The sequence below is a fragment of the Acanthochromis polyacanthus genome, chromosome 1 (genome assembly GCF_021347895.1).
Source record: "Acanthochromis polyacanthus isolate Apoly-LR-REF ecotype Palm Island chromosome 1, KAUST_Apoly_ChrSc, whole genome shotgun sequence".
NCBI lineage: Eukaryota > Metazoa > Chordata > Actinopteri > Pomacentridae > Acanthochromis > Acanthochromis polyacanthus.
This window is the reverse complement of record NC_067113.1, coordinates 13402119-13414613: the sequence shown is the minus strand read 5'-3', so window position 1 is coordinate 13414613 and position 12495 is coordinate 13402119. Positions and strand designations below refer to the sequence as shown.

At 38.2% G+C, this 12495-nt stretch overlaps 1 protein-coding gene across 7 annotated transcripts in view; it reads left to right on the top strand.

Annotated features, from left to right (window-relative positions):
• Window positions 1-12495, top strand: part of syt14a (synaptotagmin XIVa) — a 59206-nt gene that overhangs the window by 29096 nt on the left and 17615 nt on the right. For all 7 annotated transcript variants that reach the window (XM_051946426.1, XM_051946415.1, XM_051946436.1 and 4 more), the window contains one exon: window positions 3327-3554. In XM_051946426.1, the coding sequence (XP_051802386.1) occupies window positions 3327-3554 (228 nt within the window). The remainder of the gene's footprint in view (window positions 1-3326; window positions 3555-12495) is intronic.

Below are 12495 nucleotides of genomic sequence, written 5' to 3'. Positions count from 1 at the left end.
TTTTACGTTGTTTTGGCTCAGTTTAGGTCACTCAAAAGCTGTTTTACACTTGGAGGTTAGGGCACAGATCAAGAACTACACCTTGACCCCCTGAAAAGCTTCCCAAAGGTTCTGCAGTCATTGTTTCAGTATCAGCATCCACTTGTGTCCAGCCACTCTCTAAATGATGCAGCTTGAGGCCTGACCTGACCTCTGCGTCGAGACACTCTCCGTTGGCTCTGGCCTTTCTCAACCCATGAGGAGATTACTGTTGCTGACAGATACAGATGTAGGGCTGTTTACTTGTCTTCCTTCCACAGGGACTCGGAACCTTCAAAGGTTGGTGACTCCAGGGAGCCTGCACAGGGACTTGTCTCTATCCTGAGAAGCCACCTGAGTTCATAACAGAGTGAGGCTGTGTAAGGTTGTGAGGCGACGAAAACATGGGACAGTGATGTTGATTTTGATCTTGTGTTAAATTATAAAACAAACTAGAAAAGATGAATTCTTTCATCCCATCTCTGCCAAAACTAGTTTATAAAGATGTAAAATAATTTCTTTGCAAGAAATGCAAGCAGATCCCCCATTCGTGTCAAAGCCTGGGGATTTTTCAGTGTAGAGTTTGCATGTTTTATTCTTCTCCATGTGTTGGTTTTTGATCGGGTTGTCAGGCTTCCATAAACATGCTGTTGGTGATTCTAATTTTTCTGTAGGTGTGAATGTGAGTGTGCTTGTTTGTCTCTCTGTGTAGCCCTGTGATAGACTGATGACCTGTCCAGGGTGTCCCCTGCCTTCACCCTAATTTGGCTGAGATAGACTTCAGCCCCCCAGCGACCCTAATGAGGATTGTAGATTATGGATGGATTGTAACACAGAAGTGAATTTGAGGGATTAAAAAAAATAAATAGAAAAAGCTACATGACATCCTGTATATTGATAAATTATATGTTTGTATGCACACATTAAAAAGAAGAGGGAGAGAGCTTGTCACACTAGTCTTTCTACAGTCAGTTATCGGAACTATTCCAACCATCATCCAGTCATTTTAAAGCTCTGCTGCCTCCTGCTGGAAGAAACACAAAGCTACAACTGTCTCGGATGTAAAAGCGAGGACGCTGTAGCGGCTGATTAAAAACATGCAGCATATTCAAAAATACATTTGATTGTTTGGATTGACTTACACTTTTCATGGTAAAGGACCATTATATATTTCTATACATATTTCTATAATTTACAGACAGATTATCCTCTATTTTCTCTGCTCTAATGTGCTCATATTATTTTTTTTAATTTTCCATCTCTTATGGAGTATGTGCATGACAGTGGAAAACACCTCATATTAAAAGGTAGTGCAAATGAAGATCAACATTACATGCAACTGTAGCTTCAGATGTGACCTTTAAAGATGATAAATATTTTAGCTTCACAAATATCACATTTTTATTTTTATTAAGTAATTAATTACCATTACGTTATGAATAAAATGAATGTCAGTAAACTGCATGTCTGCATAGAAAAGGCCTATTTTTAATGCATTTTTATGAATATGTTAAGCATTTAGATATATTTCAGTTACATAACACGACACTGTGTTGCATAATATGTCTAATTATGGACTAAGCAGCATGGCAACATTATGACTGCAAGAAACATTCAAGTACACTGCTCCAGCTGCCTGCTGTACAAAGTTCAGATTTTGCACATTTCACCTTGCACTGTCTGTCTTTCATTTCTTTGCTTGTTTGTCTGTTTTTTGTGAATGGTGGTTGTTCTTAGCTGTTTTTGATTAAAAAAAAAGCTTAATTTAAAATGTCATATTGCATTATTATGGTCGGAATCGTAAACATACCTCTTGTTGTTAATCATCCGAAGCAACACGTGCGTTCGGTTGCTGTCATAAACTGAGCCACACAAGACAAATATAGTTTCCTCCTTGACACACAAATGGTTTTGACAAAGCAATAAAAGGTCATCTCAGTAGGTCCTGGAGTAACAACATAACCATATCTAATTCCTTTAGAAATATGCTGGCATGTTAATAATTTTTACATCAATTGCATGACTTGGTAGGTAATTAATTTCAAACACATTCTGAGATCACATTTTTAGATGGAGTACATGATGAAGAAATATTCCACTAAAGTTACACTGAATAATTATAGATGGTGGATCTCGATGTTAATGCAGTTCTAGTTTCCAGGACCCATATTTGCAGACACATTGTTTGCTTTTGGGATTTTCCCGTTCATTTTAGTGTTTTAGAATGCTTTTTTAAGCATGTTAGTTCCAAAGTCCACACCAAAGGAAGTTATTCTTTCACAGAAAACACTGATCCTCACCTTTGCAAGTAGCTTCAAAGTAGTTTCCTTACCTCGTACACCCGATCCCAGATTCAAACAAGACTTTCACTGCATTTACTCATAGAGTATATGAGATTATGATACATAGTCAACATTGCCTTGCTTTCAGCGAGAAGAATGACCAGTCAGAACAGACTGGACTTTTGAGGAGGGAGGCTTTCAAGAGACGGGAACTAGAATGGAGCGTTTTGGAGAGAGGATGAGAAGACATGCTGCAATTTACAGTATGAGGAAATAGTGTGCTTTAGAACACTAAAGAATTTAAAGATATTCTAGTCAACCCCAAAAATATCGTAGAAACATATAAATGTAGGCTCTGTAATAAGAATCCCTGAATCGCTTGACAAGGACAACAAAAGGAGTGTAAGACATCACCGTGTGACGACATCCAGCAGGATATTACGAAATGAGTCATGACATCTTGTAATTTTCTCTGTGAATTCAGTAAATACAAAACACTGAATGAGTAATGTGGATAATTAGATGCAGGAAAAATGAAATAGAGTAAGTAGCGTCGCAGGGTGAGTGTGCAGATGTTCCTTTTTGATTTTAGTGCTCTTTGAATGTGGAACCTTAGCAAAGCTTTAACTGAATAATCTGCAGCTCTGTGTTCAGAATGATTACAACAGCTGCCTCCACCAAATGATCCTGTGTGTATATATGTATTTTATACTGCTAAAGTCAGCTGTGTCCATCACAGGCTCAGTTATTTTGATGTAGCTACTACTCTTCAAGAACTTGTTTTTTCAGAAGCCTTTGAACTATTTGTCATTCTAGTAAAGCTTCAGCAAGTTGTCAGTTTTATCTTGAGTGATGTGCTCATTCAAAGCAAAAAAAGTATCAATTTCTGTTCAACAATTCAAACTGGAGTTTGTTTGTTTTTTTACGCAGAAGGTTTGCTGTGAAATGTAGCAGTGGTGCCAGTAGAGGCTGCCACTCTACCTGGTTTCAGACTACAACTGATTCTGCTCCACTCTCCACCAACAGACAAGGCCTACGCTGACGCCGACCTGCAGGGCTCATCATCGGACAGCGAGGATGAACTGATGGGTCAGTATCAGGAAGCGGTCAGCCGCTCTCAAGGCCTCCGGGGAGGAGCCAAGGCCGCTTCAAACGCCAAACACACTGGAGGTTTCAGCTGGGAGAGTCGGCAGAAGTACAGCCCTCTGACTGCTGATTATGACGGCTACAGCAGTGAAGCCTCGGCCGATGATGGTAGGTCCTCTGATGGCTGTTTAAAATATGTTTCCATGGACGTCCACATTTTCCTCCTCATCTGTATAATGGCACATTGTTTAAAAGGTTAGGGCAGACGTTTCTTTCTTATCACCACAGTAAGCTGGAGTAAAATGCACTGATTTTTCTGCACCTCTCTGCCAACTGCACACACAGCGCACACACCGATACACACTGTCAGTTAATCCAGAGAGGTGATCAAAGCAAAGCTCCCGTTCAGCACACTCTCCGTGGGAGGGTTGTGAAACAGTCAACTGTCTGCATAATCTGCACAGCCACAGCCTCGCACTTTATTTTTCTAACTCATCTATGTTTCCCATCTGCCACAGTCGCCATCACCGTGCTGTTTTCAAGAAGTTCTTTTTTTTCTTTATTTCATTTCCAGATAGGCCAAGTCACAAGAGAACACCGACACTGACCTCATTTGATCAATCTGTCACAGCACTAACAGAGAAGTGTGTGCTGTTCATTTATTTAACATGAAATTAAAAATACACTCTACTACAGCACAGTGAGAGACGGAGTAGGTAAATATGTGCTCAAGTAATTGTTCCAAAGAAATGGTTCCAGATTTAGGGAGATATGCATCCATGAGAAGATATCAGTCCACGGAACATAAACGCTATCACCAGCAGCTGGTTGTCTTTGTGTAAACAGAGAGGCTGGCTCTCCACGACAGCAACAGCATCTGCATATCAGCACCTTTAAATCTCGGTAATTAATACATTCAGCCTTGTTTGTTGAATTTAGACAAAAACCCAAGTGTTAAAACAACAAGTTGTGGGTTTTGTCAGGGTTCTGTGGTGGACAATTTTTTTTGACAGGTGGCAGTGACTTGCTAAGGTGGTGTTGTCATGGCAACTTGTCATTTTTCTTTACTTTGGTGTTTGTACATATTAAACAAACAAGACAGAGTGTGTTAATTACTGAGCTTTAGTGACACTCTAAAGAATATTTTTCACTGTCAGACATAGCCAGGCTACCTGTTACACCTTTTTTTCTCTCCAGTTTTAATGCTAAGCTAATCTAACTGACTGTAGCTTCATATTTTCTAAACATATTGCTCTTTTCATTTAAGAACTTGAATAAGCTTGTGTCCCAAAATGTCAAACTTGTTTTTCAGAACTGCATTTTATCTGTTGCAAGGAGTAAATGATTAGATCAAGGGTCCAAAATCAAAACAAAATGAAGTATAAAATATCGATTAAAAATAGCTACTTAAAATGTCAAATAAATAGAATTGCAGCTGTGATGCAGCTTCCAGCAGAAAGACTGACGTGTCTTTACATCCTGCAGAACTGTATCCGTTGTTGTGTTTGGACACACACCAAGATGCCTGTACTCGACATCCTCAGCAGGAATCAGCCGTGTTTGTGTCTGACGGTGTTTTTCAGTGACAAAAACAATCTAATCTTCGCCAGGGTCCTCAATTGGTGAATCATGTCTGAACCAGTTTTGTGTTATATAAGACAGTGGGTTCCAAGGCTGAGTGTCTGGCACAATCTATTTAAAGCAATGTTTGAATGTGTTGCTGAGGGAGAAATAGTGCATGGCATGCTTCTGACTCCATTAGCAAAGAAGCAACACGCCGCACAAGGTTGTCGTTATGCAAGTGCCGTGAAGGCAGAGTGTCTCCTTGTGATCGCTGGATGGTCTCTGTCATCCTCAGCTCAATCTCAGAATATTAGCTTTGTTACACAGAATAAAGCAAGTTGACAAAACAAGATTTGCTTTTTCGTGAAATCATCTGTGCATGTTTTTAGGCAGTTCTGGAAGGCGTATATAGAAATGCAACTCATTTTTGGTTATACTAATACACCTTCTGTTTTAGGAGATTTGTTATTTGACCAAAACTGCAACACCGAAATTATTTATTCTTAATTTTTGGCCTAAAGTTGTTAAACAGAGACAATTTATCAACACAAAATCTGGATTTTGTTAAATATAAACTACATTTACGTATACTCATATTTTGTTTAGTTTTTCAATGATTCTGCTTGTATTATTATATAGATCTACAGAGAGATGTTTCTGAGGAGAGCCCTGCAGCGAGGATGTGCCATTCTGTAAATCTTCACATTTAAAAACCTGGAACTAAGGAATGTTTGGCAGTTTTGTGTGAAAAAAAAAAGATTTAATAATCAAAAAGGTAAAAGATAAGATCCAATAAGTTAAGAGTTCAGTGAGTTAACAGATGTGATGTAGTAAGAATCCTATAGGATGTGACTAGAAAAATTGAAATACTGCAAAATATGTAATTTTATGCAAAATTAAATTGTACAAAATATATAGAAAGTTGCACAGATTAGAAAGTATAAAATTGTGAAACAAATTTCTGTTGAATACTCATCATCAGTCCCCTGTAGTTACCAGATGCGACCAGTTCAACTAAAGACTCCATCCTTGTGTACCGTGTGGTAATAGAAGATTTGTGGAATGCCAAAGGTGTAAAAATGCTTATTCATTTAGTAGAACAAAATATAAACTGTATAGAAAAGTGCTTAACTGCTATCTGATAAAATTCTCTCTTGTCTCTTTGTCAAATTAAGTGATGGGGTTGTGCCATTGATGGAATTTGCTGCACTGCTTTGTATCTTACAAAAAAAAGCACTTTGAGTGTTTTCAACAGTGCACATATTTCAATGAGTGTTAATTCTGAGTCTTTAAAGGTAATTTACAGTTTAGAATTAACACACAGATATGACAGAACAACGATAGAACTTCTTATTTGATGTATTTCAAAGAAGCTGTTCACATTTGGACTTTTGTATTTTAACAAAGCCATCGCTGCCTTGTTGTCTATTAGCAGTAATAAGATATAGTGAGTGTTCTTGAGAGAGAGATGCAGGGATTTGAGGCAGGAGTGCCTGCCAGTAATTATTAGAAATTTCCTTGGTTTATTTATATGACAACGTCTTAGTGATGGGAGTTCTTGTGTTCCTTTTTTAGAGTGATCCTGATACTCTTAAAGGTTTCAAGGATTATATAGAAAATCGGCAGATGATGTTTTTATTTATATAACATGAAAGCTTCCAGGAAAATGGATCCAGAAAATGCAGTTTTCGCTCTGGCTTCTTCAAACTTTTTGGCTCATCAAATGGTTGATGAGGTCACTTGTAATTCACAGCACAGAAAGCCAGTGTGTAGTGAAGTAAAAACAGTGTTTCCATCCATAGCTGTACTTGGGCTGAGAGTGCTCGAGGTTCATTATTTTAATCCCTGTGGTAAGGCTTTGATGGCTGTGGTTTTCTCTCCCGCCAAGTCATCATGGATCCCAGCAAGCCACCATGGATCTGCAATCATGAAGGAGCGGCCTCATACCTGTACTGACGTCAGGCCACTCTATCCCTCCAAGACAGGAAGACATTATTAGGCACAGATGGGAAGTTTCCCTGATATTCCATGACAGTTGAAGGACGTTCATTTCTTAAATTTCAAAACAAGCAGTCGTAAAGGCTCGGAGGTGCCTGTAACGTTTTCTCTTGACTCCCACTGATACTGCTTGTGTTTGTCTGCCAGTGTGAAGAGCTTTATCCTCAGGACATATGTATTATACATGAGGAGGATTGTGCCGGAGCTACAGAATAGTAGGGTTTGTGCCCTGGTGGCTCCGCTCAGCCTCCCAAAATAGGAACTGAGCAGAAAGAAAGAAATGATTCATGGTTTGTCTGGACCGACTGCCTTTTATTCTTTGAAGTACGCTCTGGCGTGACCACCTGATGTGAACATACATTACATAGCAGCATGACACTATGCTTACTGCTAGTTCTGACATTTTTCCCCCCCAGTTTTTCAGTAATTGGTGGCTGTTTTTTGGAATCAGTTGCATTTACCAGTATGATGAGTTGTTACCTTTGCATAATAAGCTACCTTAGATGAGAAATAGTTGAAAAAAAGAACTTTTCTCAGTAGATTTCCAATAATATGTACATTGTACTCAGCGACATCATGGGCAACTGTAATTAGTTCAAAATTTTGGGAATCATTTGAATTCCACACACCAATTATGCATAAAGCCAAAGTAAAAAAGAGACAGCTTGACTTAACATAATAATAAAAACAGCTAATTTGATCTGTACCTGGCCAAGCAAAGCCCTTTCAGCATGGGATACATAAGATTAGTCTTCGTCAGTGTCTGAATGATTGTGCCCTTCAGGCTACTTTTAAATCAATGTTCCTCATGACTTCATTTACACATAGCCATGACGTGTGATATTTGTCATGCATGTCAGAGTAGAAAGACAGTACAAGAAATGATGCATGATGAAATCAAAAAATAACAGCAAACTTGTCAAACTGGCCAAATAACTAATAGTGTATTTTTTTTTAATATTCTGCTTAACACTGTGAATTCTGTCCATATGTAATGAGATTCTAACTACTACTCTAAGAACACTAAAATAAAAATACCCAACAGCTGTGATGGGGCGCAGTACTCAGCCCGAGGACAACTCTTTAGCTTTGGAGACGTTCATATGGATTCTGCTGCTGTTTGATGTTGCAGGTTTTTAATAAACTCAGAGGAAAGAGTCCTACAAACAGCTGGAAGCAACAAAATAAACTTCAGCTCCTGTGAATGTTTTATCAAAACCTGCATTACATAAATTATCTCATCAATCTGACCTGTTTTTACTATATTTAAGCTTATAAAAGATGTATAATTTTAGGGTGAGAAAGATGTATGATTTCTGCAGCAAACTAGGTCTTTTGTGCTGAAATGTGAAATGTTGCTATGATTGTCTGCTGTGATTACCCTTGCATTATTTTATTTATTTATTTATTTTAGAAGAGCTATGTTAGGGTGCTGATTAAACATGAAGCTGGCCATTTAGATGAAATCAGTTTAACAGAAAAGAGTTCAATAGTCACACAGGTAACTATTCATGATATAACAAACTGCTCTTTTTGCAAGTCAGTTTTCAAATGAGTTTATTGAATGAGATATAACATGTTGAGCTTTAAAGGTTGTGATATGTAGGTATATTTTGAACTTCTGCTTCTTCTGCTTTCAGTCTTGATCTAAACCTCAGCTAGTTTTCTCCCAGTTGTAGCTTCATTTTTTTGCCAAACATGCATTAGTGCGATACCAGTCTTCACATTGCAGACTAAATCTTAGGGAGAAAACAAATTAGTTAAAGTCCCTCACAGGCAAGGAAGCTCACTTATTCAGAATTTTAAAGATGCTGCAGCAATTAGTGACAAGATTTTTAGGTAATACGAAACAGCTACATGCAAGAAGATCTTTTTAGGAACAAGTTCAGCATTTGCTGTGGGCTCTCAGCCATGGAGAGGAAGCAATTGCATTTTCTGTAACATGCACTAATAAAAATGTGAGAATGTCTTCACAGTTGAAGGCACAGTAGGGTTTTTTTTAGCAGTCAGGGATCACTCAACATAAATCTCACTCAATCTCACACATGTGACATGTTTCTTTTCTCACATGCAAATCGATATAGCAAAGGTGAGATCAAACTAATTATGTGTTTTTATATGCAAACATCCAGTAGAAGAAAGATAAACCTTGTCATTGTGAAAGACTGTTTGTTGTAAGCTGTGCGGTTTATTGAGCTTTGTCCACTGAGGTCAACACTTTTAAAGGGACTGTTCCTTCTGTAGAAAGTAGTTCCAGTGAGAACTGTACACATTATGCTGTAAAGATCTGGATAGATCTGTGAAATGACATCAACCATATTCCTGCTTTTTAATGTCTATAAAGTGATTAATTCAGTTTTAGAATTTTGCATAAAGAAATACTGGCTGTCACTGTTGCTAGTCGGTACACACATCACATGCAGAACGAGAGCACAGAGTCACAATGTCCTGACTAGAAATTAGAAATCAGTACCCTGCGAAAATATCTTCAAAGATTCTCACTGATTGTTTTATCTTTTGTAAGGTATAATTATGTGATGAACATCAATTTAATGTTTCTCCAAAGGGTACACATAAAATAAATATGGAAATGGGGAAAAATGTTGCTAATCAATATGAAAAATGTAAGCCAAAAGGGGTAAATCTTACTATAGAAGCTAATTTGCTGTTATACTTTGGCAACAGAAATAAAGATGAGCTTTAGGACACTTAAAAAAGCCATTTTCTAAGCACTATATAGGTAAATACAATTCAATAAAAATACCATCACATATAATGTCTACACTTGGTAACACACTTTGACTTTTTATTTTTATTCATATTTATTACACATTATTTAATCTAAACAAGGATGATGACGTTTCTGTTGCAAGATTCATTCATTAATCAGCAGCATACTTTGTAAACTGATGCTGACCGTTTGCATAATTGCTGCATTATTGATAGTTACCGATGCTGAATTGTTTGCTCTAAAAATGTTGACTGTCTTGTAAAACTACAAGGTACCAGGAGGTCAGGTGTGTTCCTGTTTACAGCTGCTGTCATTCCTCACTAAAGATATTTATACCTTTGTACCATATATTTTCACGCTCAAGATTCACAAATCCGAAACGGTTTCCCCACTCAAAGAGGTACAAGAAGGCAAAACAAGGAGGATGCCAGCACAGAGGGGATGAAGCTGTGAAGGAAGGGTGGGTTAGATGAGAGGAGGAATGGTAACCATCCCAATTAGTGGGCTGGAGAAAAGAGTAGTGCTTTTCCACAGCAGCTTCCATCAAATCAACCGCCCCCGGCTCAGCAGGAAAAAAGCTGCTCAAAATGGATTTGCTCCTTTTATCAAGCCCTCCATGACACTTAGTTAAGACTCCTTTGCCTCCATCCTGCCACTGATATGTGCCACTTTGAGCTGGAGTCTCACTGACATTATTAAGAGTGAAAGTTTCAAGAACTCCGGAGAAAGCTGGAACAATGTGTTGGAGTGGATTACGTCATCACAGTGTTGGCTTTTTCCAAAAGTTAGGAGACAGCACAAGAAAAGATTTTTTTTCCCCAAGTTATTTTCTTCTTCATCTTTTGTTTTCTTTCTTGTTTTTTTTCTTTGCAAGAGAGTGGGTTTAAAGCACTCCTCGCCAGTGTCCCTATGGGAGTATTAGCATCGGCTGCTCAATTTTTATGAATCCAAATTGGACAAGGGAGGCAGATTTGAGAATACGGCTGACAACACTGTTCAAGGTTCTTTGTAAGTGCCACAGAAATGTTCAGTATAGCCTTAGTCTTTGCCTTCCAGGCAACTGAATCATTTAGAAAGGTGAGAACCATAAAATCTGTGGCAGATTAAGAAGTATTTGGTTCAAGTCCTTCAGTGGTGTATATCTGATGTTTTATTTAGGTTGTGCATTCAAAAGATTCCTCTCACAGAGCATATTATACTCATGAGGACATGCAGAGTAAGATCCATTTGTCAGACTGAAGAAGTCTGTGATGGAATGCATACCACAGTGTATCTCAGTGCTGAAGATTTATATGAAAGATGTGTATTTTACCGTAAAACCTGAATTATTTTTCCGCACCGAGGTGAAAATAAAGAGTACACGTCTACCCTCAGTTGGAGCTCCAGTTAAAATAGTAATGTAATAATTTGAAAATGGGAGAAATGTATAATACATTTATTTAACAAAATGAATAATTTGCAGTGCAGAAATAATTATGTATTTTTCTGCAATAATAGTTATGTAAGACATTAGTCATGAATACTTTTAAGTACAGGTATCGCAAGAACCTGTAAATTCATACACATTTTCTTTCTACCCAGCGTCCTGTAAAGTTGCATCTTTGCAGAAACTGAATTCATATATTTGAACAACTCAGTTTGCGCAAAATGCTAAGGCATATAGGTAAAGTGAATGATTAAAGCATTTATCTTTTCAAAATATTATCACCAGAAAGCTGCTTTTAGCAACATAAATTACAAATTCTACATTTGGATCATCTGTACTTTGGATCACCTCTTCAATCAATTTTATTTTGTCGCTAGTTTTGTTTTAGAATTTTGTTCTGTTTTTCTATTGTCTGTTGTGGACTCTATATCTTATATGAAGCACTTCTTGTGCATTACAGTGTAATTGTTCCTCCTAACCTATGGTAACAACTGCTGTACAATTGTCCCTGAAAGTATCTGAAATAGTTATTTCTTTTGACTGTCAACAAATTCCATGAAGGACAAAAATCATTGATGGCTGGATCAAAATAAGTAAAATAACTAGTGCATGTGTGTCCAAAGCTGTCTACAATGTGTCCTTTGATGCGTCAAAAAGGTGCATTGTTGCCTCATCAGGTATCTGAAGCATGTTTGAGCCACACTAAGGGGGCATGTTTCCTTTGTTGGGGCGGCATGGCTCAGTGGGTAGAGTGGCCGTCCTGTAACTGGAAGGTTGCCGGTTCGATCATTGGTCCAGAGAGCTCATGTCAAGGTGTCCCTGAGCAAAACACCGACCCCCTGATTGCTCCTGGGTCGTGGTTAGCGCCTTGCATGGCAGCTTCCGCCATCAGTGTGTGAATGGGTGAATGTGACGTATCTTGTAAAGTGCTTTGGGTATCTTTCAGGTATAGTAAAGTGCTATATAAATACAGACCATTTGTTATCTTGATTATGGCCATCCAGGTAGAGTCAGTCCTGCACACATTGCCCTGCTGCTGAAAATGCTCACAATCTTGCCAAATCTGTGGCTGAAAACAGTCCTCACCAAGTGCATGCATGGGAGTCCCTACAGTTCCTATCGCAACAGTTCTAGGTTCGAATCCAGCTCATGGCACTTTGGTGCAGGTTCTTCTCCCCACTTTCCTGTCTCTCTCTCACCGCTGGAAAAAGGCCAACAAAAATCTTTAAAGCATATATTTGAGAACCTGTTTTTAAAGATTTACGCAAGTACAAATAGACTGAGAACCACTGGCAAGCTGGGTAGTCAGAAGCTGCTGAGAGGTGTTCAGTGCACTGTTGTTTTTTATGCATTTGTTGACGCTGACAAGAATATAGAATATAAGCAGCTTT